The following is a 27879-nucleotide window of genomic DNA, read 5'->3' as shown; positions in this document are numbered from 1 at the left end:
TTATTTATCTGCCATACCCTCATTTTTCCTCATTGTTTATATTCCAGTAGCAGTCAGAGGTTCCAGATTACATCAAGGCCCCATGGTAGTAGGCTCTGCACTCACAGAATTAATCCTTACTCTGAAGAGTTTACAAGATAAAAAGACAAGTCCTAATTCTTATTCCTATTTCACAACTAGGAAAGTGAGGTACAAGGAGACAAGGTCATACTGTGAGTCTGTAACAGAGACAGGAACTGAATCCAAAATGCCTGACTCTCACTCCAGTACTTCATCCACCAGACTATCCTTCCCCCAAATACTTGGTCCCTTTATTACCTCTTTTCTCATCACTGTTACTTTTCTCTGCCAATCAAGACCTGGCAAGCATGGCACCAACAACAGTGCTTACGACAAGCTGAAAATCAAGGACAGAGCAGCCATCTTGCTGCAAAGTGACAATTTATTACACCCTGGCCGTGCTTGGGCCTAGTATCAGCAACTGTGAACCAGTTTCTGTCCAACTTTAATACCAGTTTAATGAGCAGAAGAAAAAGTTTATGGCTGAAATACTAAATAGTTCATGTAAATGGTGAGCAATAAAGCTAATTTTCTGTTGCATCAGTTTTAAGGCACGTTTTCTCTTTTAGTGCTGCTGCTATGCTGTAGATACTGAAGAAAACTCTGCTTAGATTGTAAACTCTCTGAGGCAGCTCTTTGTTCTGTGTTTGTACCACGCCTAGCGCACTGGGGCACTGGTCCATGACACGGGCACCTGGGAGCTATCACGTACAAGTAAATAATAACAACATCATTTCTAATAGGCAGCACGAATACGATGGAATCCCTGTGAAAGGGAATAATCAGGAATGCAGAGGTGTTCACACTATGACCTGCAGTTCCAATGCAGCCCATGGGATTACACCATTCAGCTAAGGTTGCCACCTGTCCAGGTTTTGCCAGGATCATTCCTTTATTGACATAGCTGTCCTGGAAATCTGTAAGGGTGCCCAGTGCACACTGCCATCTATCCAGTTTTATGAGCTCTGGATCATCCCAGATGTCCTGTTTTTTGTACCTCACAGGTGCCAACCCTAAATTCAGTCCACTGCTGCCATCATCCTTAATATGGTAATACTATCATAGAATATCAGGGTTGGAAGGGACCTCAGGAGGTCATTTAGTCCAACCCCCTGCTCAAAGCAGGACCAATCCCCAATTTTTGCCCCAGATCCCTAAATGGCCCCCTCAAGGATTGAATTCACAACCCTGGGTTTAGCAGGCCAATGCTCAAACCACTGAGCTATCCCTCCCCTTATTATGGCATGTGCAATCCAGTCAAGCCAAGCCACAGCGTTCTGATCAAAAATGTTCAAGGCATGAAGATCTCCAGGAAGTTGAGTCATTTTGTAGTGCAGTCCATGGACACTACAGTGCCAGCAAACAATGCTACATCTTGACTAAAGTGGCCAGGTCAGTTTGGAGCTTTGCATGTTGGGATCTGTAGTCTCTGAGTTGCATTGCCATTGTAAATGTGACAGCAGCTGCAGTCTGCTCATATCATGCTAGGAGGGAGGGCCCTTGGGCTTCTAGCAAGTGGTCACTATGGTTCTAAACTGGGTAAAGTTTGATAGGACCTGATTTATAGTGATGGGAAAGGATAGGAAGGAAATTCTCAGGCGGTTAGAATTTCTCTGACCGTGAAAGAAACAGGATGAAGAGCAGAAAATTCCTCTGATGGTAAATGAGACACGTTGGTCTAAATTTTGTTCTCAGCTACCCACATGGAACTCCTATTGGAGTCAATGGGGAACTGCCAGCAAAATCTGTAGCAGCATTTTTCATGAGAGGCAATGTAGAAATGGCCAGAGCTTGCAGGCCAAGTTCCACAGTTATCTCAGTGACAAATACATCTCAGTGAAGAGTAGGAAAGGAACGTGGCAACTGTCAGTGGATGGAGAACTGCATAACAGGCCCGTCAGCTGGACATGTTGGCAGCACTCACAATGCCCTATCAAACACGATAGGTTTGGCTGCCTGTAGAGAGCCTTTTGGGTGGGTTTTTGAATGGCAGAATGGAAAGGTTCATCAGCCAGTGAAGATCAGAGTGAAGATCATAGGACTAAAGAAGTCAGGAGTCATTCGACTACCAGGGGTTTTTTAGTGGTATGTTTTTAATTAAAGTGAGGCAGTCAAGCCCTTATATAAAACCGTGCTGTACTCTACAGCAGTTGGGAAGTTTTTAATGTAATGGTTTTTCACTGGAAAATTACTAAACCAAATGCCGATTAATCAAAACTGAAAATTTGCCCAGAAATGTATCCGTTTTGACAACATTTTCACTGTGCAGGTCCCTTGGGTCCAGAATATAATTTCTGGTCAGAGAGAGCGAGAGAGCTTCACTCCAATACTTAGGGCAGCCAGCTGGGATATAGGGGACCCATGTTTGAGACCTGTTCTAAATCAGCCGGAACAGGAACTTGAACCCTTGTGTCCCACACATCCCAGGTGAGTGCTTGGTTTCATTCTGATCCAAAACTGGGAAAAAAATTAAATCTCAAAAACTTTCGTGGGACACAAGAATCATTTTCAGCTCAGCTCTGCCCAAAACCATAGCCATCCTGTAGGGGAGAAGGGTAGGCCCTTCTCTAGGCCTCTCTGATGGAGGCTGCCAGGTAGCACAAACTGGGTAAGAGCTGATGCGATGTGAACAGCTTGCAGCTGGAAGCTGGACAGATCCCCATCCCCATTTCACACAGACCTTACAAGAACCCTCAGACAGTAATAGCTGTTGGTCACTAGTCGCCTGGAGATCTTTGGGAAACCTGCAACTGGCATTTTCCCCCAACAATGCTATCATCTCTGCTTTCATCAAACATCAGTTCCCACCTTCTCCATGCTATGGGCCAGATTCTGCCGTGCTTCCTAACACCAAGATGCACCCTGCTCTGTAATTGCAGCCCACTGGTCATGGGAGTAAGGTACGAGTGAGTGCAAGTAACACTGGCAGAATCTGTCCCAGTGTTTCTAATGGAGTTGAAACTGACCTGATTCTTTTCACTTGCCTCCCTTGATCGTCCATCAGCTTTCACCGAGCTCGGGGAAAGTGTTTCTTCTGTTGCAGAACAAGTACAGGGGGCTCACACTTTGGGTTTTTATAGGGGTCCTGCAAACATGGGTAGATGTTGAGAATGTAGGAAAAAACTGCTCAAGAACCTACACATCCCCAAAATACCCTCAACCACTTAACATGGACCCCTCATCATTTTATACAGCAGTCTACTGGCATCCATAAGGAGAGAATAAATTTCTTGGTATACACTGTGCTACAGGCTGCAGTTTTGCTTCAGCAGACCTACTAAGCCAGGAGGAAAGTGCATGTACAGCCCATGGGTGGCTGTGAACCCAGACCCCAGATCCCCATAACCTGGTTTATTATTCACAGTTGTTTGATAAAGCTTTTGTGGAGCCACAAAATATGAAGGGTGAGATTTGTTCTGCTGTCAGCAGCATTCCAGGGCAGAGATGCAGAGCTCCCTGCAATGGAGATAAATCAGGAGTGAAAGGATGACAGAGAGGGCTTGCAAGGGATTGGAACCAAGGATTATTAAAGACATTGCAGATGGAGCCTACTGGGATTTCCAAAGAAAGTTGTCCAGCACCCTCTACTGGAAGCAGAGGGCTCAGTAGTTGTGCTTAGCATCTCTGAAGCAGAATAACTATATGGGGCTAGATTCTGCCCCCCTTATTCCTGTTAATTAGTACCTTACTGTATGAGTCGTCCGGCTGAAATCTATATCAACTCACATTGTAAAGTACTGGCCCTTAAGCAATAAGAACCTGGCACAGTCAGATGAGTGCTAAGGTGCTGAGCAGCAGGGAAGCACAGCTCAGTGGGCAGGCTGCTAGCTTGGGTCACAAGAGATCCAAGTCCAAGTCCTTGCTTTGCAACAGACTCCCCACGTGACCTCAAGCAAGTAATGTGGTTCCTGATTTGCAAAACAGGGATAACAGCCTCATGGGGTGTTGTGATGGTGAATGCAGTAATGATTGTGAGATGCCTCAGGTATTACAGTAACAGGTACCATAGGGCACTAGGTGCCTGAAGCAAAGCTGACCGCCTCTAACATCCATCTCCACTGCAGCAGCCAACCCAGATTGTTACCTTTCACACCGTTGATAGCGAACCGTTTAATTAAGCTATTAACACTGGGTGATGAAGAGCCAGAGAAGTGACATCCCAGCAGGCGATATTTTTTCCCCCACCATCACTCACTTTAGATCCCATTTTTGCTCTGCTGGCAAGTCAAACATGAGACTTTTCAAGCTTTGAGCTGCAGCCGGTAAGTGAGCCTCCAGCTGTGTGCTTTGAAATGTATATCAGCCACAACAATAAGGCGCAGACCTGAGCCAGCCCTTACACTCGGGGAGAGATAAAGGAAGTGCTCTGAGTGGCTGATGAGTGAGCTGAGTGCCATGTGGTGGAAGTCATCACAGTCACGCTGGGCCTGGTCCTCAGCTGATGTAAAAGGAACAGGCTTCACTGCCATCCGTCTGGAAGCTAACGAGCCTTATACCATGGACCTGCACTTGTGGGTGATTAAAGGCCCTTGATGTTTGAGCCTCACATTTCACAACACACCTGCAGCTGAGCAGGGATCCAGTATAACTGGGCCACATGCTTATTGCTGGCATCTCCCACTGAAGCTTTAGCAACAAACAGGAGCACACATTGTCTCTTCCCTCAGCTTGTTTACTTTGTCTTGTCAATACCCAGTGGCTCAATGAATTGAAAGAGTTGTGGTGGAGGGGATCTGGGGAGAAGATAAGTGGTGCCCCACAGAAGAGCAAATGTTTTCTGAAAGGTACCAGAGCAAAGTCAGGACAAATTTCTACTCCCACAGAGGGTGGGCCTCAGCCTTGATAGTCCATTCTTGTTCTATCTGTGGAATGCCCCCATGCAGGGATAGCCAGATACCAGTCTAAAGCGCCACCGGGGGGGACAGGGTTTTGTCTTCAGAGCAGATGCCTCAGAAAGAAGTAGGAGCTTACTGGAGACGGTAGGGTGGGCTGGCTGAGCTCTGGAAGGTACCAAACAGGAAATGGGCATAAGACAGATCTGAATTTTTCCCAGAGATCGGGATGCTTAGATCCCAGATTTAGGTTCCAACCAACATAGAGATAAGATCCAGCCATCACATTTGGATCTAAACTTTCCCTAAGTTTTGGGGTGTTCAGGCCTGGAGGTTTTGTTCGCTGTACAAAACACTTCAAGAAACTTCCAAATCACATCAAGCGATTGCAGACCCCCAGGCATTTCTGCAGAAGTGAAGGGAATACAGTAGATAAGGTGTAAACACCGGAGGAACATGAAGGACGCGTCCCAGAGATGTCAAACGTGGCACTAAAAAATGCAACCACTTTGTGCTTCAGTGCCCCACCTGTAAAACTGGGATAACAATATTGACTTTCTCCAACCTTCTGTCTGTCTTGTCTATTTAGATTGCAAGCTCTTTGGAAGAGGGACTCTCTTTCACTAGGTGCACATGCAATGCCGAGCCCAGCGGGGCCCTAATCTCAGCTGGGGCCTCTAGATCCTACTATATTGCAAATAATAATAATTACTATCTATCATCTGATTATATTGCCCCCTCCCGTAGTATGTAGAAACTGTGGGCTCAGATGCAAGGGGTCGGAGGTTGACCTATTAGGGCCCTTCCTGTCTGAAGATTCTATAGTAAAATCTTTTAGCTCAAGCAATTCTATAAAGTAAAATGTTATGAAAAGATTTGGACAAAATACATAGCGTAAGAATTTCCACCACAGAACAGAACACTGGTCCATTTAGCTTAGTCTCCCTTCTTCACCACTCTTTCCCAGAATGCCCAGATTTTGCAAAGCTGGACCACTGTTTACACTGAAGAGGTACTGCAGACTGGATGCTGTACGTTAGGAGCCAGCCCCAACTGTGAGGCGCTTACAGTCTAAGGCCCTGATCCTGCACAGAATGACTCACATGCTTAACTTTAGACACTGTGAGTAGTTCCACTGAATTCAGTAGGACTGGACACAGTGCATAGAGCTAAACACATGCATAAGTCTTTGCAGGATTGGGAAATAATTCCTTTACTGCTGTATTATTCTTATAAATTCCTGTACCTACTTTGGAAAGTTACTGAGCCATTTGACCCAATAATACACTTAGGCAATGAGTTCCACAGGATAATTATATGTTGCCTAAAACTAAGTTTTGTTTTCTGCCTTCTAAATATTTTGCCTGTTCATTTCAGGGAGTGCCCTTTTGTTCTCGTACAGCAGTTATGAGCACCACTGAAACGCCTAGAAAGAAATAACTTATAGAGACTTTATGCGATATATAGCAGCCTGAACAGCCTCCTCTAAGCCATTCTTTGTTTCATAAATCTCTGTGATATCTCTACTGCCATTCCTCCTTTCCAGCTAAGAAAAACTGCCCTAAATTCAACTGGACAGCTCTCTTCTTTTTAACCTCTTCTCCTGTGGAATTATGCCACATGAAGAATTACAGTACCAAGGCATGGCACCCCCACAGGGGTTCATAGCACAACCGAAGGGTCATCCTTGACCACAGTCACAGCTAGTGGCTGTTGGAGGTCTGCCATTCTGGGGAGCCTGTTGCCCATTCAAGCTCTGCTACCCACAGGCCAACCCCACCTACCTCTCCAGCAGTGGGACCAGAGGAGATAGATGGAGAAATCTTCATGCCAGACTCCCACTCCCTCAGGCAGCAAGACCTGAAGGGAAGGTAGTTCATTGCCTGATTTCCCACTCCAGTAGATTGCAGTCCCACACTTCCTCAGTGTGCTGCTATGGTGGATACCACTGATATGGGTATATTTATGATGTTAACTCCTGATCAATGGGTCAATGGAAAGACTCCTATTCAATGGGCTTTGGACCAGGTGTTAAGCTCAGAAATATACCAGCATCAATGGTAACCATTGCCCACTGCCCACTGAAGTCAATGTGAGTGTTTCTGTTGATTGCAGTGTCTATGGATCAGCATCAATGGGCTTTGGTCAAGATTTTACCCAAGAGCTATCGGCACAATGGTTTACTCACCAGTGCCTGAGAATGTGGAGCTGACGGGGAACATCCTGGTCTTTTACTTCCTTTATTCAGTCTTGTCCTAGAAAATGGAGATGGCATATGCATAGATCTTTAGATACAACTTATTCCAAGCCTCACATTATGGTGGGTTGCAGCAGTATTCAGGAGTATATTCAACTTGGTCTTGTCTCAGCACAGGGAGCAGATTTATGTCTTTGTTCAAGAAAGCAAATAGAGCTAAAGACAAACAGTCTCCCTGATTTACCAGAGAGATTAAGAGCATGTTAGCAGAACAAAAAGGAGTCTTTATAAAAAATGAAAGAGCAGGAAAGAGGAAGGAGCAGGGAAGAGGACGTTAAATGAGTTATCTAGGGCATGTAAGAGAATCATCAACCCAGCAAAAATGTAAGGAGAGAGCAGGGGAGGTGAAAACAACCAAGACATACTGTTTTATTAATAGTGATATTTTACATTTAAATAGCACTTTCCATCCTAGAGCTCAGGAAGAGATGGATGGACATACACAGATGTGTCTGTCTATGAATGGTACTCAACGCACCACCAGCCATTTCTGGGGTACAGGGCAGTGGCCAAGTGGCACACAGTATGGATACTGGCCCAGATCCTTAAAGGTGTGTAGGCTCCTAGCTCCCAGGAGTTATCAGTGGGAGTTAGACATTTAAATATCTTTGAGAATCTGAGTGACTATTTTTATTTGAATTACAGTAGCACCTAGAGGCAGCAGCTGAAATCAGCCATCTTTAGTGTGTTAGCTGTTGTATGTGCACATAATAAAACACAATCCCTGCCCTCAAGAGTTTACAATCTAAGTAGACAAGGCAGACAAAGGGAGAGGAGAGGAAGTAGAGGCGTTGACAGGTGAAAAGACTTGCCCATGGTCATGCAGAAAATCCACGGCAAAGCTGGGAACAGAATACAGCTCTCCTGGCCAGGGCCGCTCTACATTTTTTGCCACCTCAAGCAGCGCAAAAAACCAACCAAACAAAAAAAAAAACCTGCCCAATACGCAGCTGCCAGAGAGAACAGGACCATCGGAGGGAACTGCCACCGAATTGCCGCCGCCGGTGAGACCAGAACCAGAAGAGTTGCCGCTGAATTGCCGCCACGAGAGGAGCTGCCGCCGAATCGCTGGGGCTGCTGCTGGAGTGCCGTCCCAAGAACAGCCGGAGTACCGCCCCTTTAGCAGCGCCACCCTAGCTGGTGCCTAAAGTCGGCCCTGCTCCTGGCTCCCAGGCCAGACCCTACTGCCTTTCTACGTTACTGTGGCCAAGGAGCCTGAAGCAAGGCCGTCCTTTGACAAAAAGTGCAACAGAATCTTTCATTCATTAGTTTTATTCCATACAACAAAACTAAATTAGAAGAATTTACTTAAATTGGCAAGTCATGCACTGAAAAGCCAGGAGATGCCAGATTTCAGGTTGTCTGTGCAACCTTAATGCAGCCCCTTGTGAGTATGCATTTTAATGAGGTCTTTGATTATATGTTCCCATACTGTTTTTAGCCCCAGTCTACTGGCCTCATACAGTGCATGGGATGGATGCTGCTCAGGAAATATTCACAGTTTTCCTCATTGTTGATCACTTAAATTGCACATCCAATCAGGGAATATGTTTTATATCACCAGCCAATACAGTGCAAGCTGTGGATACTTGCAGCAAACATTTCATGATTAAGCCAACGGCCAAGAATTTGCTGAAGAAAATAAAAATGTATCTCAAATGATGAATATGTTGGAAATTTTTATGGTCTGTTTAAGGCCAATCTGTGAAACACACAAAAAAAGGGGAAGTCATCAAATAAATTATTCACTCAGCTTTGACCTGAAAGATCCCACACTACTACTTCATGCTACTCAGTGGATCTATCTTGGGATGATGAACAGCTGAGTTACTCCTATTGGATTTGTGGGAATCAAAATATTCCCTACCTGATTCTTAAACTGCCGAGCAAGCAGTTGGGGAGAAAGCAAAGGGAGGCAGGTGGGGACAGAGAGGTCATGTTGCTGATGGATTATTGAAAACAGAACCATTAACTGGGGACATTAGACTAGCAGAGAAGCTTAGTAAAGTTTTCTCAAAGGTATTCCCATGGGAACAAAGTGTTTGTGGCTGCTGGTAACATAACTAAGACAACAGGTCAGAGCCTGAGCTGGTGTAAACTGGCGTAACTCCACTGATTTCAGCAAGGGGGTGAACTTCAGTGGAGCTGTGGCAATTTACACCAATTGAGTATCTGGCCCGATCAGTACTAGCTGTGGGTCTGATTCACCACTTGATTCCAATTTTATGCCATTGATTTCAGTGATTTTATACCACCCCAAAGCTGGAGCAATTTGGTTGTGCACTGGACCCAAACTAACATTGTGTCTCTAGATAAATGTGTCCCAGGGATTAGTAGCTACGTACTAGCTCACCAAAGGGTGTCATGTAAGGTCTCTACTGAAAGCTTTACTGATCATCATAATCTCTGTGAAATGTGTGTGTGGTTACTATGTGAGAAGTTATGTATCTATACTGAAAATTATATTCCTACGGTCTATGAGTTGGGCCGTCATCAAAAGGTGATAAACAGGTTTCTTTCAGGCAGAAGATGCTTATCTACCTTTCTGGCTATATATAGATTAAGTATTGTATACTTAAAAGTATAGAAATGTAGGATTGAAGGGACCTTGATAGGTCATCTAGTCCAGTCCCCTGCACTGACGCAGGACTAAATATTACCTAGACCATCCCTGACAGGTGTTTTGTGTAACCTGTTCCTAAACACAACCTCTCTAGGTAATTTGTTCCAGTGCTGAACTACCCTGACAGTTAGGAATTTTTTCCTAATGTCTAACCTGAGTCTCCTTTGCCGCAACTTAAGCCCATTGCTTCTTGTCCCATCCTCAGTGATTAAGGAGAACAATTTATCACCCTCCTTTTTATAACAACCTTTTACATACTTGAAGACTGTTAGCATGACCCCCCTCAGTTTTTTCTTCTCCAGTCTGAACAAACCCAATTTTTTCAATCTTTCCTCATAGGTCATGTTTTCTAGCCCCTTCATCAATTTTGTTGCTCTCCTCTGGACTTTCTCTAATTTGTCCACCTTTTTCCTGAATTGCATTGCTCAGAACTGGACGCAATATTCCATAGAATCATAGAATATCAGGGTTGGAAGGGACCTCAGGAGGTCATCTAGTCCAATTCCCTGCTCAAAGCAGGACCAATCCCCAATTAAATCATCCCAGCCAGGGCTTTGTCAAGCCTGGCCTTAAAAACCTCTAAGGAAGGAGATTCCACCACCTCCCTAGGTGATTCCACCACCTCCCTAGGTAATCCATTCCAGTGCTTCACCACCCTCCTAGTGAAAAAGCTTTTCCTAATATCCAACTTAAACTTCCCACACTGCAACTTGAGACCATTACTCCTTGATCTGTCATCTGGTACCACTGAGAACAGTCTAGATCCACCTTCTTTGGAACCCCCTTTCACCTAGTAAAAAGCAGCTATCAAATCCCCCCTCATCCTTCTCTTCTGCAGACTAAATAATCCCAGTTCCCTCAGCCTTTCCTCATAAATCATGTGCTCCAGCCCCCTAATCATTTTTGTTGCCCTTCACTGGTCTCTTTCCAATTTTTCCACATCCTTCTTGTAGTGTGGGGCCCAAAACTGGACACAGTACTTCAGATGAGGCCTCACCAATGCCGAACAAAGGGAATGATCACGTCCCTCGATCTGCTGGCAATGCTCCTACTTATACATCCCCACATGCCTTTAGCCTTCTTGGCAACAAGGGCACACTGTTGACTCATATCCAGCTTCTCGTCCACTGTAACCCCTAGGTCCTTTTCTGCAGAACTGCTGCCGAGCCATTCGGTCCCTAGTCTGTAGCGGTGCATGGGATTCTTCCATCCTAAGTGCAGGACTCTGCACTTGTCCTTGTTGAACCTCATCAGATTTCTTTTGGCCCAATCCTCCAATTTGTTAGTTGAACTTCACAATTAACATATAATTACAGTTTGAGCAAAATGCTAATCAAGCGATTGCAACATCTACAGGGAAGATTCTAGACTGGAAAAACCAAGCAGTGGGGAGTTATCCTGTTTACAAGGGAAGACAATGGATGATTGGTACTATATCTGGGGGTGCAGAAGTACACCCAGTTATCCTGCACTGAGAGGACAAGTTGCCAGATGGCTTGTCTTATGAATGGAGGATTACAGCCGGTTTGGGTGTTTGATACTGGGAGAGAACCTTTGGGTGAGCTAACCTTTATGAGACAAGGGAGTGGCTTGTTAGGTAAGTTTAGGCTCCAGAAAGTGCATTGTGTTTTTATATGTAACCATGTGTTCTCATTCTTTCTACTTGCTTCTCAAATCTCTGCTCTTTGTTAAATAAACTTCTGTTTTTTATTATATTGAAGTGCTGTGTGTTAAAGCAGAACTGTGATGTAAGGTGTAACTGGTAAGCTGGGATGCACTGTTCCTTTGGGAGCAGAGGATCTGCCAATTCTGCGAGGGTCCAGTGGATCAGGGGCTGGACACTCCAGAGGGATGCTCAGAGGACAGTGGGTTGGCGTGTGCCTATTGCTAACCTATACAGAGAGAGCTGGGCCTGTGGAGGCCTGGAAGACAGGGCTTGTGTTGCCAGAGGCTGGTGGTTTCAGGGAGCTGATCCACAGCAGGCACAAACAAGATTCCTTTGAGCTAAGGGCAGGAGGTAGCGAGGGGCTTCACAACCCTGTCACTGTGCCTGGACAATTCATGCCTAGAATTCCAAGGAAGCTGATAGAGCATTTTCTGAACACCTGCTGAACCCTTTCACCTCCCGTAGACATCTGTGGGAGATGGGAGCGCTAAGCAGCTTACAGGATTGGGCCCTGACACTAGTGTCAGGTTTGTGTATCCCTGACTTTATGAAGAGGAAAAGGTGTGAGTCAGACACTATAGATAAATTATGCACGGGCTCTCCACCCAGCTCATGATCAGGAGAGTGGAAAGGTAAACTCAATGCAATTGAGGACCTGGCCCTTGAGTCCTAGACCAGCTGAGAGATTAGCTGCCAGGATACAGACCTGAGGCAGTCAGCAGGCACTCTGAGATCAGAGGCGAGAAAAAAGCGGATGCAGCCCAGCCCAAAGGCGGGGAGGCGATGATGGTGGACCGAGGGGTTTCCTGAGGAGAGACCACCCAAATGTGTTACACAGTGCAGAAAAGACCTTCAGCACAGAGCAGGGCCACTACTTTACCCTTCTGCAAGAGCAGCGATCCCTTCCTGAAAGTAAACAGGCAAAATCCTAAGGAGGAGGAAGCCGAGGTACCTCTCCCTGTGTGTGCCTTGCTTGTCATAACCTGTTGCTGTTACTCCTTCCTTTAGTCACTAGGAAAATCCAACTAAGCCATTTACCACTCCACACTGGGCAAGGACAAACTGCACATGTTATAGCTCCAGCCAGCAGTGGTGGGGGTCCAAAGTCTGACTGTGGGGTAATTGGACCTGATTCTTTACCACCACATGCTGTATGGGGAGTGCAGAGTAGGTGAGCAAAGCTATCGGTGGGGTGAGGGAGAAAGGAATTCCAAGCAGTTAGCAATCTGCACTAGCTTTGCACAGCCAGGAAGACCACCACATGGTGCAAAGCGGAGGAGAAGAAGGCCCCAGGGCCCCTATTGGCTCACTCTGGCAGTTGTGAATCACTTCTCTTCAGGGACAAACAGGAAAGTACATCTGAAACAGAAATGTAGGGGTTTGATTGCCACTGATGCTCCCAGGTGGGTGTCCTGAGTGCTCCAAATCATAGCACAGGGCCCAAATTTGATGGTCTCATGTCAGTCGTCATCTGTGAACATCCCAACCCTCTCCCTCTTTGCCAAGCACACATTTCGGCACCATTGGCAGTCTCTGTGACTGGATCTGTGATGTCATAGGTCCTGAGGGGACTTTCTTAGAAAAATGCAAGGATTCATCTTTTACCAAGCCCAGCAACAGGGCCTGGGGGTTCCAGTCTGGGTGAAGGATCTGCCAAGGCAAATGAAGGATGAGAAGGACAAAGGCTGGCTCAGGGCCAACAGACCTGAGAATCCCATCTGGTGAGGGCAAGCGGAGGCAACTAGAATAACTCTGGCCCTCTCCTGCTGCAACTTCCTGAGAACTTTTAGTAAAAGAGGAAGAGAAGCAGAATGACAGCCATGCATTCTCTTCCCAGCATAATACTCTTATGAAGAGAGGCAGGATTGCCCAATGGTTAGGATGCCAGCCTGGAAATTAGGAGACCAAACTTCAATTCCTTCCTGTGCAAGAGACTTCCTGTGTGATTTCAGGCAAGTCACTTTTGCTTTGCCTGAACTCCCCTCCTGTAAAATGGGGATAGCATTGTCCCTATCTCACAGAGGTGATGTAAGGATAAATGCTGAGATACTAGCAGGGTGGGGACTCTGCAAGTGCCTAAAATAAGATTTGCCACCAACCGTTGACTATGGATGCCTGCAGAAAAACACTACACAGTTTTAATTCTCTGCTGGGACTTGTAGCAAAAAGATCTCTGCATGATCCCTTTTGGGAAGGGGGAGGGAGGGAAACAGCACTACAGATTCCTAGTCTTGAGCTGGGTAGATGCTTCTGAGACTCTTGGCTGGAATGTTTAGTTTGCAAAGCCCCTGCTGTATACAGTGTCAATATGGACATACATAAATAAATAAATATTTCAGGGTACCGTTAAAACCATGTCTATGTCTTCCCTTTGTTTATTTGGCCATTTGCACAAGGACATAGAGTGAATCAAGGGGCATCTGATAAAATATGGTCCACATTTCAGGCCTGAATGGCTCCACAATGCTTATGGCATCCACGATTGATCTGAGAAAATTCACCAGATTTGCCATCGGGAATATACTAACCCTAAATGAGGTTGGGTACCAGGTTTCATTAGTCTGAAAAGATACAATGTTGCAGTTGCTGGGACAATTGAGGTGAGACTTATGAAAAATGGTCAACATTCTGTAGAGCACACAATTCTACTATAATCAGGAGGAACCAGCCATGTAAGCAGGGTGGCACTCATCTCCCATGCACTCTTTAATAAATCACTCACAATATGGCACCCTATTTCTGATATGCCAGGCTGATGCATTGCCATGGGCAGCTGTCCGTCGTTGTAGCCTACACTCCTACCGAGGAAGCTGGATACTAATAAAAATAAAGTCTATTAGCAGCTAGCAGTGACACAATCTGTTCTGCCACAAGACAAACTTTATTATACTTGAAGATATGAACGCAGCACCAAGTTGTCCCAGAAATGGCTTTAAGGCTGTTCTTGGGCTATTCTGCTCTGGAACAATAAATGACAACTCTGAAATTTCTGTCTTTTTGCGCTTTTCATAACATTACCATCAGTGGCAGTAGGTTCAGGCACTTTGATATCCACTGGGAACTCTGGAAATTCAACGATGGCTGGATGAGGAAGGAACTGGATCATATATTGGTCTGGAATCGGAGTTTAGGAAGGTCACATCAGATCTGCAGAGGTACAGATGACCCAACAAATACTAACCGTCGTCTCCTCGCTGCTAAAATGGCAATTGTGCCCCCAGATTTGCACGGAAGAGTGCACCTGTAGTGACACATAAGGCATACTGCATCTGTGAAAATTCAGAACTTGCTAACACGTTCTCTGTCACAGTGCATAAAAAAAAAATCGACATAGAATCAGCTTGGACAGCCATAAGCACAGTTATCTGAGGAGCTGTAGATGCCTAAACTGCAATGCTACAAGTAATGCCCAGGGTTATCTGATGAGACATTTCACATTCTGCAGATGAAACCTGAGACTAGACTGCGCCATGGTGGCACTGAATGTAAACACTTACAAGGTATTTTTCGGGCAAGAGCAAAAGTGGATCGTGACACTTATTTTGAGAACTTGGCAGAAGATGGAATAAGATCTAATAAATTACAACCTTCACTCAAAGCTATTCAATCACTTTGATGCAAAACTGGACTTTGCATGGAGTTTATGCTGATAAACAGGCTGATGGTAAAACATGCTCAACCCAAGAAGTCGTCCTGCAAAGATGGAAAGAATAGTGTGAGACTGCACTTAACCATCCTGAGGTGACTCCATGCCCAAATCTGGACACATTTAGTTGTAGTAGCTGCAGTCCCTGACCCCAAAACCCATGTAGATGTACCTACGTTGGAAGAGATTCAATCTGCCATAAAGAAACTGTGAAGCAGGCATGATGCTGGACCCAACAGCATAGCACCTGAACTTCTCAGATGCACCACAGAACCCATAAGTGCTGCAGTACAGCACTTTTTGTCAGGGCTTAGATTGTTAGGAAGGTATGAATGGAGTAGAAGGAAGAGATCGTCATCCTACTTTATAAGGGGAAAGGCCCATGCACTGAGTACAGCAGCTACAGGCCAATAATTCTGTTATCTGTTCCTGGAAAAGTTTTTACACTTGTCCTACTCGCCTGGCTTCAGCCTCTTCTTGTGAAATGCTGTCACCCAGAGCTATCAGTTTTCACTGCTGGGCAATCTAGAATGGACACTCTACTTGCCCTTCATCTGAGATCCATTGCAAATTCAGTTGCCCCTTGAGAGCAGCATATGTAGACCTAAAGGCAGCCTTTGATTCTGTTGATAGAGCTGCCCCGTGGAAGGCCCTACAAGGCATTGGCAGTCCCAACATTCTCCTGAGGTTAATTCAAGGATCTACATACTGACTCAGGTGTACCAGTGCGATGGGGGACCCATAAGTCTCACATGTTTTAAACTAGATACAGGGTGAAGCAGGAATGTGTCCTGACCCCAGCCCCATTCTCCCACTCAGTGGATTGGTTCCTTGAACGTATCTCCGCAAATACCAGTATAACTGTTGGTTCAACCTCTTGTACCAAACTGGGTTATGTGGATGTTGTTGTCCTCATCAGTCAAAATGCAAACAACCTTAAAGATGCACTAGAGAGCTTCTAGCATGTGGCAGCTGCCCTTGGGCTAAAGATTTCTTGGGGGTATAAACAAAAATCCAGAGTTTTGCCACAAAAGTTGTGATACAAGACCTCTGTGCTGCCAGACAAACCATGGAAGTTGTGGATGATTTCATCTATCTAGCCAGTAAACTGTCATCACATGGGCACAGCTAGCCAGACATCCTAAGGAGAATTGCTTTAGCAGCCTCAGCAATGAAGGACCTGCATAGGGTCTGGAGCCAAAACAAGGTGAAATGATATACAAAAGTATGGATTTTCTCTAACTTGTGTGCTTCTGATCCTCTTATATGAATCTGAAACATGAATGTTGCTCAAACAATACATCAGGAGGCTGGAGGCATTTCATATGCATTGCCAGCGGTGACTACTAGGCATAAAATGGATTGATGTTATCAGTAATAGGGATACATTACTGAGAACTGGCCTTGAGAGGATTGAAGTCATCACCCATCACCACCAGGTGGCACTTTTTGGTCCTACAGTTTGCCTTAGAGATAAGGCACCGCACATCATGCCCTGAAGATCAGACTTGAGACCAGGAGGGGACATTGCCCAGCTATGGACTGGTGGTGGCCACATGGTCATCTGCAAATAACGTGTCTGTACCAGATTAGTAATAACCCCATGGAACTTTTAAATGCTGGAATAAAGCCATATAACATGCCATGGGCATTCGTTGCTGCAGACCCTCGCTGTCTAAGGGTGCTGTTGTTGAGATAAATTGGGTTAGTTCGTAACTAACAGCTGTTTTCTTCTATCAGCAGACTCAGGCGGGGAAATGTGTGTTGGTTATATTTGGTTGATTTTCTTCACAACAATAAGGGCTCAAATCTTACTCCTGTATAAAATAAAAGCTTAGATTCTACAGCGTCTACATCTGTCATGAGGCCCAGATAAATAGCCGAGGGGGCCAGATCTTGCTTTGGGCTCATGTTTGACTGCTCAGCACTAAACAGAAGCTAGCTTTAGCTCCTACAGAGAATGCCTGAATTAACCATTGCTCTCTGTGCTGGCTGCTTCTTTCTTCAATTGCTCAGACTACATGTATTTTCCTTTTAATACCAGACAAATTATAGGACTTCAAAAAAGCATCACCATCCCATTGGAGTCAGTGCTTGTGTTCAGAGTGAGTTATCCTACCTAACTGTGTTTATAGTAGGGGGGCCTATTCTCCCCTTTATGTGACTGTATGGAACACTCATTCCTGTTAATGGAGTTGTAAGCATGCAGGCAGGGAGAGCAGAATGCTCTCCCTGAGACAGAGGATGTTAAGAAGCCCTGATTTACAGAAAAAAATATTAAATCATGAATGGAAGGCCAACCTGTAGTTTCCTTGCAATCTACCAGTAAATTACAGCACGTTGATGGATTCCTGCTGTGCAGTGCTAGCATATTTTTTGCTATTATGGGTTGCCCCATCCAATTACACACCTCTGTGCTTGTCATGTCCTTCGTGCCATGAACTAAACATGTTGTTTTTCCAAAGCACCAAGCACAACAATAATGTGGATTCTGCTTTCTCCAAACACAGGCTGTATATTACCCAACAGATACGACACCACTGGGTTAATGCCCTGAAGCCTTGCAGTCATGATCACCAGCCCACCATTCAGTTCTGATCACAGCCTAACATGGATGCAGGTGGGAAGACATAGTCTCAGCTCATGTGGCTTCTCAAGGGACCTGAGGACCTGATTCTGTTAGCATTTGGGAAATGAAATGGTTAACTAAAAGTCACCCCTTTCCAATGATCATTTATTTTCTTCCTGCCAGTTTAGATTTCTGTTGACTGTGAACTCTCTTGTGGGCAGAGGAAGGGTTGCCACCAATATATTTAAATGATATTCTAATGGATAGGCTTCTGCAGTGTCCACATAATTAGACCTGAAAGGCTCACTTGGCCTGGAATTCAGTTTCCATCCTCAAAAGGCATCAGGGTGTTTTCCTGTGATCTCCTGTGGGTCATCCATGTTGCAACTGCAACAGCCTGTCAGAACTTTCACAGATGAAAAAGTTACAGGCAGTAAATGTCCTGGAGCATCTGTAGGCACCCTATTGCTGCTGGGCACTAGGAGCCTGCTCCTGAAGAGATCTACATGCACCTTTAACCGCTGTTGCAGTCAATGGGAATTGAGGGTGCTCAGCTTGTCTTTAGGAGATAGCCAACACCAAAATTGTTCAAGGCCTTGCCGCAGTCACAGCTTGGGACAGGATCTGGTGTGAAGTCTCCAGAGTCCTGCTGGACTCCGAATTAAGCCCGGATGACCAGGTTGCATCAGTATCTAAAAACGCCTTCTTTCACCTCCAGCTCTCTCGGAAAATTCCTCCCTTCCTCATGGACAAGGACCTGGCTACAGTGATCTATGCATTTCGTCACCTCCAGGCTGGACTATTGTAATTTGCGGTCTCTGAAGCTGAATGTGTAGATGAGGCATAGGCCCCAGCTGGTATAGAACGTGGCTGGCCGCCTTCTCCATGGCTCGGTCACCACAAGAACATCAGGCTTAAGTCCCTCGCCTGGCTCCCAGTCAGCTCTCGATGCCAGTTTAAGGCCTTGGTCCTAATCTCCAAAGCAGTTAAAGGCTCAAGCCCCAGCCACATGAAAGACCAAATTTCAATCTCTGAACCTCTATGACAGCTGCGCTTCTCTGGGACAATGCAGAGCCCAAAACACGTGAGAGCTGGAGCAAAGCATTCTCTGTTAAGGGGATCTGGCCGTTGAACAATCTTCCAGAAGATTTCAGGCCGATCCAGACTCTGACCAACTTTAGGAAATGCTGCAAAACCTTCCTCTTTGAAAAACCTTTCCACCATGAGAATGACTCTCACAACACCGACACCCCCTTCTACTCCAAAACGTCTGCCAACCCACAGACTTCAGTGGGAAAAACACATGCTTACAGATAAGCATCTGCTCATGTGCTTTGCTGAACCAGGGTCTATCACAATCCCATCATTACTCTGTCTCATTCCAAAATCTATAGTACAACAGCCCTGAAATCACCCTTTTATAGGAGAAGAAATTGATGGCCATCTTTATGTGGTGAGGAGAAAAGCAATGTCCTATTGGGAGCTGTTCACACCATACCTCTCTTCCATTCAGAACTTCAAACCTTTTCAAACAAAGAAAAGAAAAGCCAATTTCACACCATTTTGCCTCCTGCCAACAACTGATTTTTATCTATGGCTGCTTTGACACTTTGTTTATTCTAAGCCACACCTGTCTTGTGCCGCTCTCCGCTCTGGATGTTCGCATGAGCTATTTCCTGCCCCAACCTCAAGTCTGCTGCTTTCAGCACCATCACTCAGGTTCTTCAGACTTCCTGTTTTGCTCTTAAAGCTTTCATTTCGCAAACGTACCGTTTCCTGTTCTAAAGCTTCCTGCGACTGAAATCCCACAATTTGTCCTCAACAAGATACAGCTGGTAAAGTCTCAATGATCTTCCTCTTGCTAACGTTTATCTTGCTGTTTGTACTCTTTCTGGATTGGTGATCTGGATTTTTGTGCAGATCTCTGGGGGGTTTCAATGAGATCCTGCTACTCTGAAACCTTAAATATTACAGATTCTTTCTAGAACACAAGGGGTTAAAATAGGTAGGTTACAGATTGCTCTTTGGTTACATTCAGATAAGATATTGTGCTTTCTGTATTAAGTTAGAGAGGAGATGATGGTCCCTTTATTAGCTTGACTTTCAATCATTTCCCTTAAGGGGTTGCTTAGATCGTATTATAGAGGGGTGAGGGATAGCTCAGTGGTTTGAGCATTGGCCTGCTAAACCCAGGGTTGTGAACTCAATCCTTGAGGGGCCCATTTAGGGATCTGGGCCCAAAATTGGGGATTGGTCCTGCTTTGAGCAGGGGGGTTGGACTAGATGACCTCCTAAGGTCTCTTCCAACCCTGATATTCTATAATTCTATGTATTAACGAGTTCAAAATAGCAGGTGTATATGGTCTGGTCTCAAGGCTGTCTCTTTGTAGGTGAATATCATTAGCAAGGCCTGAAATGGAGAGGATTGAAAAGCCGTCAGGAATGGGGAGGCAAAGAAAACCTAGCTAGAGGATTTGCATTCAAAGTGATGGCAGTAGAATGATTGTAAAGATAAATCTCTTTCTTGCTCCAGCACCAGAAAAAAAGTTTAAATAATCATGGGAGTGATTGCAGTCTGTGTAAATAAACAGTTGAGCTGAAAGGTTAATCACTGTCTAAGTAAGATGTACATGAAGGGTTTAATTTATTTGATTTAGCTGCACAATCCCTATTTATATTAAGAAATTGCTGATGTCTCATGGGAAACTTTCAAAATCATTATTTTAAAATCAATGCTGTTCCTTCAAAATAGTTTTGTTTTTACACGGTTTCTTTTCTGGTTCTTAATTACTAACACATTTGCATCAAACACAATCTTTGCTTCCTGGGTTCCTTGCAGCTTATTATTGAAATTGATAGACTGTTTACAAAGTCACAATCGGCTGTTGCCGAAATAATGATACAGTCACTATCTGGCATCCCCTCCCTTTTATTGTCAAACAGTATTTATATTAGAAATACAGAACCAGGAACCTGCAGTTAGAGAGTACAGATGCTTGGGAATTTTCCAGCAAAATATATTTTCGATAGAAAATGCAGTTTACCCATAAGTGCAATTTTCCAGGAGAAAATTTCAATTTTTTTCTGAAATTTTTCAATGTTCCATCAGGGAAATCGAAACAAAACATTTCCTTTCAAGTTGGGGCAACCCACATCGAAACATTCTGGTTTGTCAACCTGAATCAAAATGTTTGTTTCTGGATCAGTTTGATGTTAATCTGTGTCGGCCTGTGCTGCTGCCACGTCTCTGTAGTCATGTACCCATCTTCGTCTGTGGGCTGGGCTAGGGTGATCAGATAGCCAGTGTTAAAAATCAGGACAGGCCTGGGGGTAATAGACACCTATAAAAGAAAAAGCCCCAAATATCAGGACTGTCCCTACTCCCTATAAAATCGGGACATCTAGTCACCCTAGGCCGGGCTAGCTGTCTGGACTACATCTGCCAGGACAAACCACCTCCCACGTTATAGGAATTGTGATTTTCAACCAGCTCAATATCCTCAGTTAATACCAGGCATTCAAGTTCAAGGGATAATGATCCTGACATCCTTTGTAAAATACTTTGAGATCTACTGATGAAAACAGCTATATGAGAGCTATGTATTTTTATTTTGAGACTTGATCACACATCATATTTCACATTTAGACCTCTGTGTGCTGAGAAGTATGTTCAGGTGCACAATCAACAGTAGCAGATGAAAAATTAAAATTTCTCTCTTTCAGCTTGACTGGTACAACTGCGGATGTCAACGGGGCATGTTAGCAATGTAATTGGGAGGAGAATTTAAACACCCCCACCACCATTTTCCTAATAACAAAGATCAAAGGAAGAGAAATACAGAAACAGGGAGGAATACCCAGGATTCCATAGTTAAAGCTTCTACTTTTACTTGATTTTCTACTCCCTTGTTTTTACCCCTTCTAATTTCTGACTGGAGCAGCTGATTTGTTGGTACATTGGGATACTTAAAATAGTATTAGAGAAGATATTTCTCAGCAAGTTTGGAAAGTGACCAGTTACAAGTGTTTATTTGCTAATCAATCAAAAATTGCATGCATGTTAAAATCCCCTACCGGTGTCTCATGATTTTCAGCCCATCCATACTCAGTGGCAGCCATTTTTCAGAGTCCCAGTGTTGCCGGCACCCAGTACCGAGAGGCTGAACAACAGCTTGAGTTGGTTCGTTACCCGGTGTGCTGCACCCAATAATCACAACGGGGTGGAGAAGCAGAAAAGTTTATTTGAAGCTTCAAAAAGGTACAGGGAGATTTGAATCTCAAATCCTGTACAACAGAGCAGGAAGTTACACAGGCTTTTATACATCCTTTTTCCCAGCATACTTATCCAATAGCAAGCTGCTCCAAGTATCCATATAGCCAGCCAATCCAGTTCCCAGCTAGTTCCCTGATTCTCTGTATCATTTGTTAAACTATACATAAAGCTGCTTTATTCAGCATTGTTCTTCCATATCTCCCCTGTTTGGCCTTGCTTAGTTTCAGGCAGTCTGACTCTGCAACATACTGTTGCAGATTCTCAGCATAACTGCTGTGTGTGCCTCCAGGCGGGGGGGCCAAGGACACTTGGGCCTAGCACGCAGAGCTGCTGCGAGTGCCTCCAGGCAGGGGGGGGGGGGCCAAGGACACCGGGGCCTAGTGCGAGGGGGCTTCATCGACACTCGTGGTCTTCCATCCCCTCGAGTTACCTAGTGGCCATGCCCCAGTGTTCCCAACACCAGTGTCTCACACAGCCTGGGGGCCTCTCAGTCTCTGCACAGGGCATTTACTGTGTAAGATTCCCCCTACGGGAGAGGGTCTTTCTGAACCCTTCCTCCAGTGGATTGGAGCCATATAATGCTGGGAGGGAGACTAGAGAAGCCCATTTCACTCTCTTGGCAAGTGCCCTGCCTGTTCTCTATGATCCTGGAAGACCTGCAATAGCCCCCAGGCTTGAGGGAGAGGAACCCACTAATTCAGTGGCGGAAGGAACTGGAGGAGAGGAGTTGTGGTGGTGGCTGAGACTCTGTCCCTTCCTGATCCTGCCAGCCAATCCCCTTCACCCAAACACCGACCCAGCGGGGCCTGTGGAGGGTGCCGAGGGGGAGAGCAGCCAGCAGGGGAGGGAAGGAGAAGCAGCCACCGGCCCAGCAGCAGCAGGGAGCCGCTGAGCAAGGAGTACTGCCCAGCTTGTATGCAAGGGGCCTGGAGGGGTTATGGGTGGGGGGCGCGAACTGAGGGGTTGAGGGGAGGAGGGTTGGGAGGGCATTGGGGAGTGCTAGACTGCAGGGAGCGATAGCATTAATGGGGCAGAACATTAGCAGAGGGGAGAATACAGCCTGTGGGGGAGACTGCTGTGTCTGGGGGAATGGGGGAGTATTTAACCATGGGCACCTGATCTGGGACTTCAAAATTGCCACATAATGCCAACTGGATGCAGCTCTTTCAGAGGTGTTTTGCTAAGCCAGCGTAGGGTAGCTCTGGACAGATCCAGTGTAGATAGGCCTCGGTGGGAGTGTTGGCTTCATTCCCCGACCCCTAAGGGCCTTGGAGGCCCAGTCAGTCCCCAGGAGCCTAGTTAGGTTCACTGAGGTAAAACAGTCAGGCGGACAGCACAGGGGGCGACCCCCAGAAGCCTGTAAAGGCTGCAGTAAGTAGGAAAGCAGGGCCCTTCAGCTGTCCAAGTAGCCCCCACTGCCCAGTATGTGTTCCCTGCGCCCCTCTGTGCCTTATCATTGCCCAGCCTGGATACTTACTTTTTAGGTCAAACTGTAGAATCTCATGGTCTTAGCTCTGGTGGTCCCAGGGTCACTTCCTGGTAATGACCAAGATGACCAAGTCCTCACATTGCCCGATTGCTCCCAAGGCCCTCCAATATCTAGGACAACCCAGAGGCATGCTGCCAGTCTACATCTCCCCCTGTACTCTACCTCTGCTCACCCTCAGTGCTCTTCTTCTTTCATTATGCTGCCAAATGCCTTTCCTAAGCATTTATTTACTGCTTAAAAACATGTCCAGAGCCTGCATGTGTGCAGATTCACAGTGCGTTTTTTAAGGTTGGGTTTGGGAATTCTACAGTTAACCTTAGCTGGTGATGTCCACAGCTGTTAATGTTTAAATGATGTGCGTAATGGTAAATGTTCTTTATTACGCCATTCATAAAAACTAATATTTTGTATGAAGGTCGCATCTAAGAGTCCCAATCATGAACCAGGCTCTCTACAAAATAGACCAAATATTTCTGACTAAATATTTTTTTTAAAAAAAAATCAACATTTGGGCTTTTATTAAAGGTTGGAAAATAATTTTTTACCAAGTCACTTTAATTTAAAAACCAAACAAAACAAATAAACAGCCCCTATCTTTTGGAAGGAAACTTTACATGGGGAAAAAAAGTAACGTGGTGGTTGTTCTGGGTCTTTGCATTTTGATTTTCCAGGGTTCCCTCCCCCAATACTGCTAGTTTTGATTGGTGAGCTTAGTCACATGGTGGGAATTTTCAAAATCAAAAAGTTTGTATCCCTGAGTTCCCAAGCCTCTTGGAACTATGCCTGGGTAGGTGCAATTTATGCATCATCCCTTGCTTAGGGCTGTATTTAAGGACACTTTCTAGTCCTATATGACTATATACACACTGGGGCTTGATTGTCATCACTGTTATGCAAGTTTTAAACTGGAGTAACTCCATTGACTTTGATGGATTTAATCCTGATTTATACCAGCATGAGGGGAGACATGCTCACAGTTGAAACAGTTTGATATTCCTGGGAATTGAAATTCCTATACTAATGTGAGATAGTCATTACAATGTTGTGCTAGTGAATCTTTTACTCCTTGCTCTGTATTTGAAATATATTGAGAACTGGGAAATATTTAAGATTCTTCTCAAATACTAGGCCTGACTCTCCAGTGCTTTGAATTTTTGGGAGTTATTTACACCAGGTCATAGTGAGTATGAAATACTAAGGGTTGCACTACACTGAAAACATACATCAGCATCGCTACATCTCTCAGGCGCGTGATAAACCCCTGAGACTTGTAGCTATGCCAACCTAACCCCTGCTGTAGACAGTGCTAGATCGGGGAGGTGGATTAACTACAGTGATGGCAGAACCCCTCCCATCGCTGGAGTGCATGTCTACACTGAACTGCTACACTGCTGCAGCTGTGTCATATAAGTGTAGCCATAGCCTAACACTCCGATCTGGACGTCTCTCGAAAAGACAATCAGGAGTTATGTACTTGATGCAGGAATCACTGTTGAAGCTATTTTGGTCTGTGTTGTGCAGGAGGTCTGACTACATGATCATAATTGTCCGTGTTGGCTCTAAAAAAATCTATGACAACTTACTTTGCACTCACTTTGAACACAAGGTGCAAGGCACTGAAGACTCAGAGCCATAGAATCACAGTGTCTGTGTAATAATGCATATTTATCAAAGTGCATCAAACAGACAGGGCACTTATCTATTTATTTTCATACCCTGGGAGTGGAGGGCCAAAGGGACCGTCACCCAGGTTCTGATGACAGACAAATGTAAGGGGAAAGAGCACAATTATTGTTGCTTACTGTCTCATGCACAGCTCACCATGGCCTCTCCCTGGATCTTACTGGAGAAGGATGTGTTTAACCCCCAGAATGAGAGACTGCTGGAAATCGTCCATGTCTGGAAAACAGGAAAGAAGAGGAAGAACTCCATCCTCTGTGTAGTTGGTAAGTGCCTTGGTAGCACAGAGAAAATGGCACACAAAAGGCTGTTGTGATGTGGTCAGGTATTTTGGAGGAACTGTTGATTTAATCTCTGGTGGGTAATTTCCTGGTGGGTAATTTCCTGGTAAGTTTAATTACCGCAGAGAAGGTACTTGTCTTTTTTTATATGATACTTTTAATATTAAAATCAAAAAGTACCTGGACCTTAGGGTGGTTTATCACAAGATTTCACATCATAGCATGTTAAGAGCTGGAGATGAAGGAGGCAGGGGTTCGCTTTGGCTGCATAAAGATCTCCCAACAGCCTATAGAAAGGCTAACAATTTACAGGGCTACTCCCTATATTAGTAACTATTATTCCCATTAATGTCTCATTGTGACACTTTGGGGTTCAACCCAGACCAGTCAGGGGTCATCACCTGCCTTGCAACCCTGGAAGCCTTAAATGCTGGGCTACTGTGGCTCACAGCCCTGACTATGCCTGCCAACATACAAGCATGCAGGCCACACCCTGGCTTCCACTTCCCAGTTACTCTTTGCAGGCTGACCCCAACACCCTCCCAGTCCCAAATTTCCCCCAAACCATCTGCCAATATGACAATCCGCTGAGGTTCCCAGAATTGTGAGTTACTGTGTGACCCCTTTCAGCCTCAGCAAATGAGAATTTTGCTACTGCTAAGCTGTGTGACAACTCCCTGACACACCAGCTTGTCTGCCATGCCAGCCAACTCTTCAGGATTCTGCCTGACCAAATCTTGCCTAGCGGGTAACAAACAGTGAATCCCAACTCCCGAGTTCCCCAGAGACATCTCCCTGAAGAGGCCAAGCCCTCTCCTGGAATACTCTCAAAAGTTAAGTTCATTGCTCCTTTAAAGAGACAACAGCAGCTTATTAATTTAACTGGGGTTTGACAAACTCTTACTTCAGTCACTGCACTGAACTGGTTTATAGTAAAGGACAGACAAGTTTATTAAAAAACATCACAGGTTTAAGTGATACCAAGTATAAGGAGTAAAGACAGAAATGGTGACAAACAAAAGTAAGAATACTCTAATACTTAATTTCAACAAGTTACAATCTTTGCCTAAGCATGTTCTCACCTATATTCAGTTACCAGAGACTTCAACCCTCTTGGCTGATGGACCCAACATTCTGAGATTTCAAGAGCACTGGCCCCTTGAGTGCCCCAGTGATGGATACCAAAACGGCTTTCCGTTTCGGCTTCCATTGTTTGGATTCCATAATGCTTAATTTACATTCGAGATGGGTAGATTGTGGCCTTCCTGTAAGGGAAAAAACCTGTTTCTGCCCATGCTTGGTCAGACTTTAAAGTATAATATCAGGGAGTATCCATAATTCCTCATGTAGTGTTAATACAGATATTTCACGGTAATATTGATCACCAGTGTGCCACAGGCTTACATAAAAAACCTTACCCAATACCCATTTATAATACGGTAACATTGTAAACATTTGGCTGCTTTCATTTGAGGTTCAGACCCTCTCTCCCCCCCACTCATCAGGTTGCTGGCTTTATTTACCTTTTATGTAAATATACCTTCATTGTCTCTGCCAGATGACCAGGAGGATCAGACAAGCAAATACGCATTCCTATATCTAGGGCAGACTGGGCTTATGCATTGCTTGCCAAACATACATAATTCTCGCACATATATAACTCTTTGTACACATCCTGTACATACATTACTCAATATTAATGATCAGTGAGTTATTAGTTTTCCAGTGGTATATTACATGCCAACTTTTTGGTAAAGATCATGACAACATGTAACCTGATTTAAAGATCGGTCTGGAGCAAAGAATTTATAACAGGTGCAGTATTGAAGAACACCATAATTCTGTCTCTCTATTACTCTACAGAGAGTTTCAGTAGCATCTAGTTGATTTAGGAGCTTAAGACAGATTGAGTTTCCATAAGATTTGGTCTCCTGGGTGACTCAATCCCACTTTAGGCTGGTCAGAAAACAAGAATTCCATTTTGTGAAAAACAGGCATAGAACACCATACCTTTCGAAAACTCGGTGTGAAAAAACATAAGAGAGAGACCCCACTCTCACATATCCCCCAGAATAGCCAATAGCCCAGTGGCTAGGGACTGATGTGGGAGAAGCGAGTTTGAGTCCCCGATATGGAGCAGGGACTTGAATCTGGGTTTCATACATCTGAGAAGAGTGCCCTAACTGCCAGTACGGGGAGTCTCCATGGCCTAATGAATATTTAATTATTTATACAAAAATTGAACAGCACCAACAGGAGATGTTGTGAGAACCTGACTGATTGAACAACCCAGTGGTTAGGGCACTCACCTAGAATGGGGGAAACCTAGGTTCTGAATCAGAAAATTCATTCAAGTAGTTCTAAGAGACCAAATCCCATATGGTAGCATTCACGGAAAAGCAGTGTCAATACAGTGTTTGTAACCCTACGTATCAGCCAGTCGGACACGTACTTGTGCACTTTGAATGTGTATCTCAGGCCAGCAGTAACGTCAGTTTTTTCT

General features: G+C 44.9%; 2 protein-coding genes across 3 annotated transcripts in view; one reads left to right on the top strand and one right to left on the bottom strand.

The window, feature by feature from the left end:
- Nucleotides 1-22382, bottom strand: part of LOC142068300 (BTB/POZ domain-containing protein KCTD12-like) — a 52613-nt gene extending 30231 nt beyond the window's left edge. Inside the window, exons 1-2 of the mRNA XM_075132376.1 lie at nt 21728-22382; nt 7081-7147 (exon numbers count right to left, since the gene is read on the bottom strand). Of these exons, the coding sequence (XP_074988477.1) occupies nt 7081-7147; nt 21728-21756 (96 nt within the window). The 5' untranslated portion in view covers nt 21757-22382. The remainder of the gene's footprint in view (nt 1-7080; nt 7148-21727) is intronic.
- The window catches only part of LOC125643099 (exocyst complex component 1), a 59467-nt gene continuing 51006 nt past the window's right edge, over nt 19419-27879 (top strand). The window contains exons 1-2 of one of the 2 annotated variants that reach the window (XM_048865225.2): nt 19419-19488; nt 25232-25361. In XM_048865225.2, coding sequence (XP_048721182.1) covers nt 25238-25361 — 124 coding nt within the window. In that variant the 5' untranslated portion in view covers nt 19419-19488; nt 25232-25237. Of the gene's footprint in view, nt 19489-19529; nt 19659-25231; nt 25362-27879 lie in introns of those variants that run through there. The other variant, XM_075132375.1, reaches the window with a different exon arrangement.

This window comes from Caretta caretta, chromosome 9 (genome assembly GCF_965140235.1).
Source record: "Caretta caretta isolate rCarCar2 chromosome 9, rCarCar1.hap1, whole genome shotgun sequence".
Taxonomy (NCBI): domain Eukaryota; kingdom Metazoa; phylum Chordata; order Testudines; family Cheloniidae; genus Caretta; species Caretta caretta.
The sequence above is the reverse complement of the archived record's forward strand: the minus strand, read 5'-3'. Positions and strand labels throughout refer to the sequence as shown.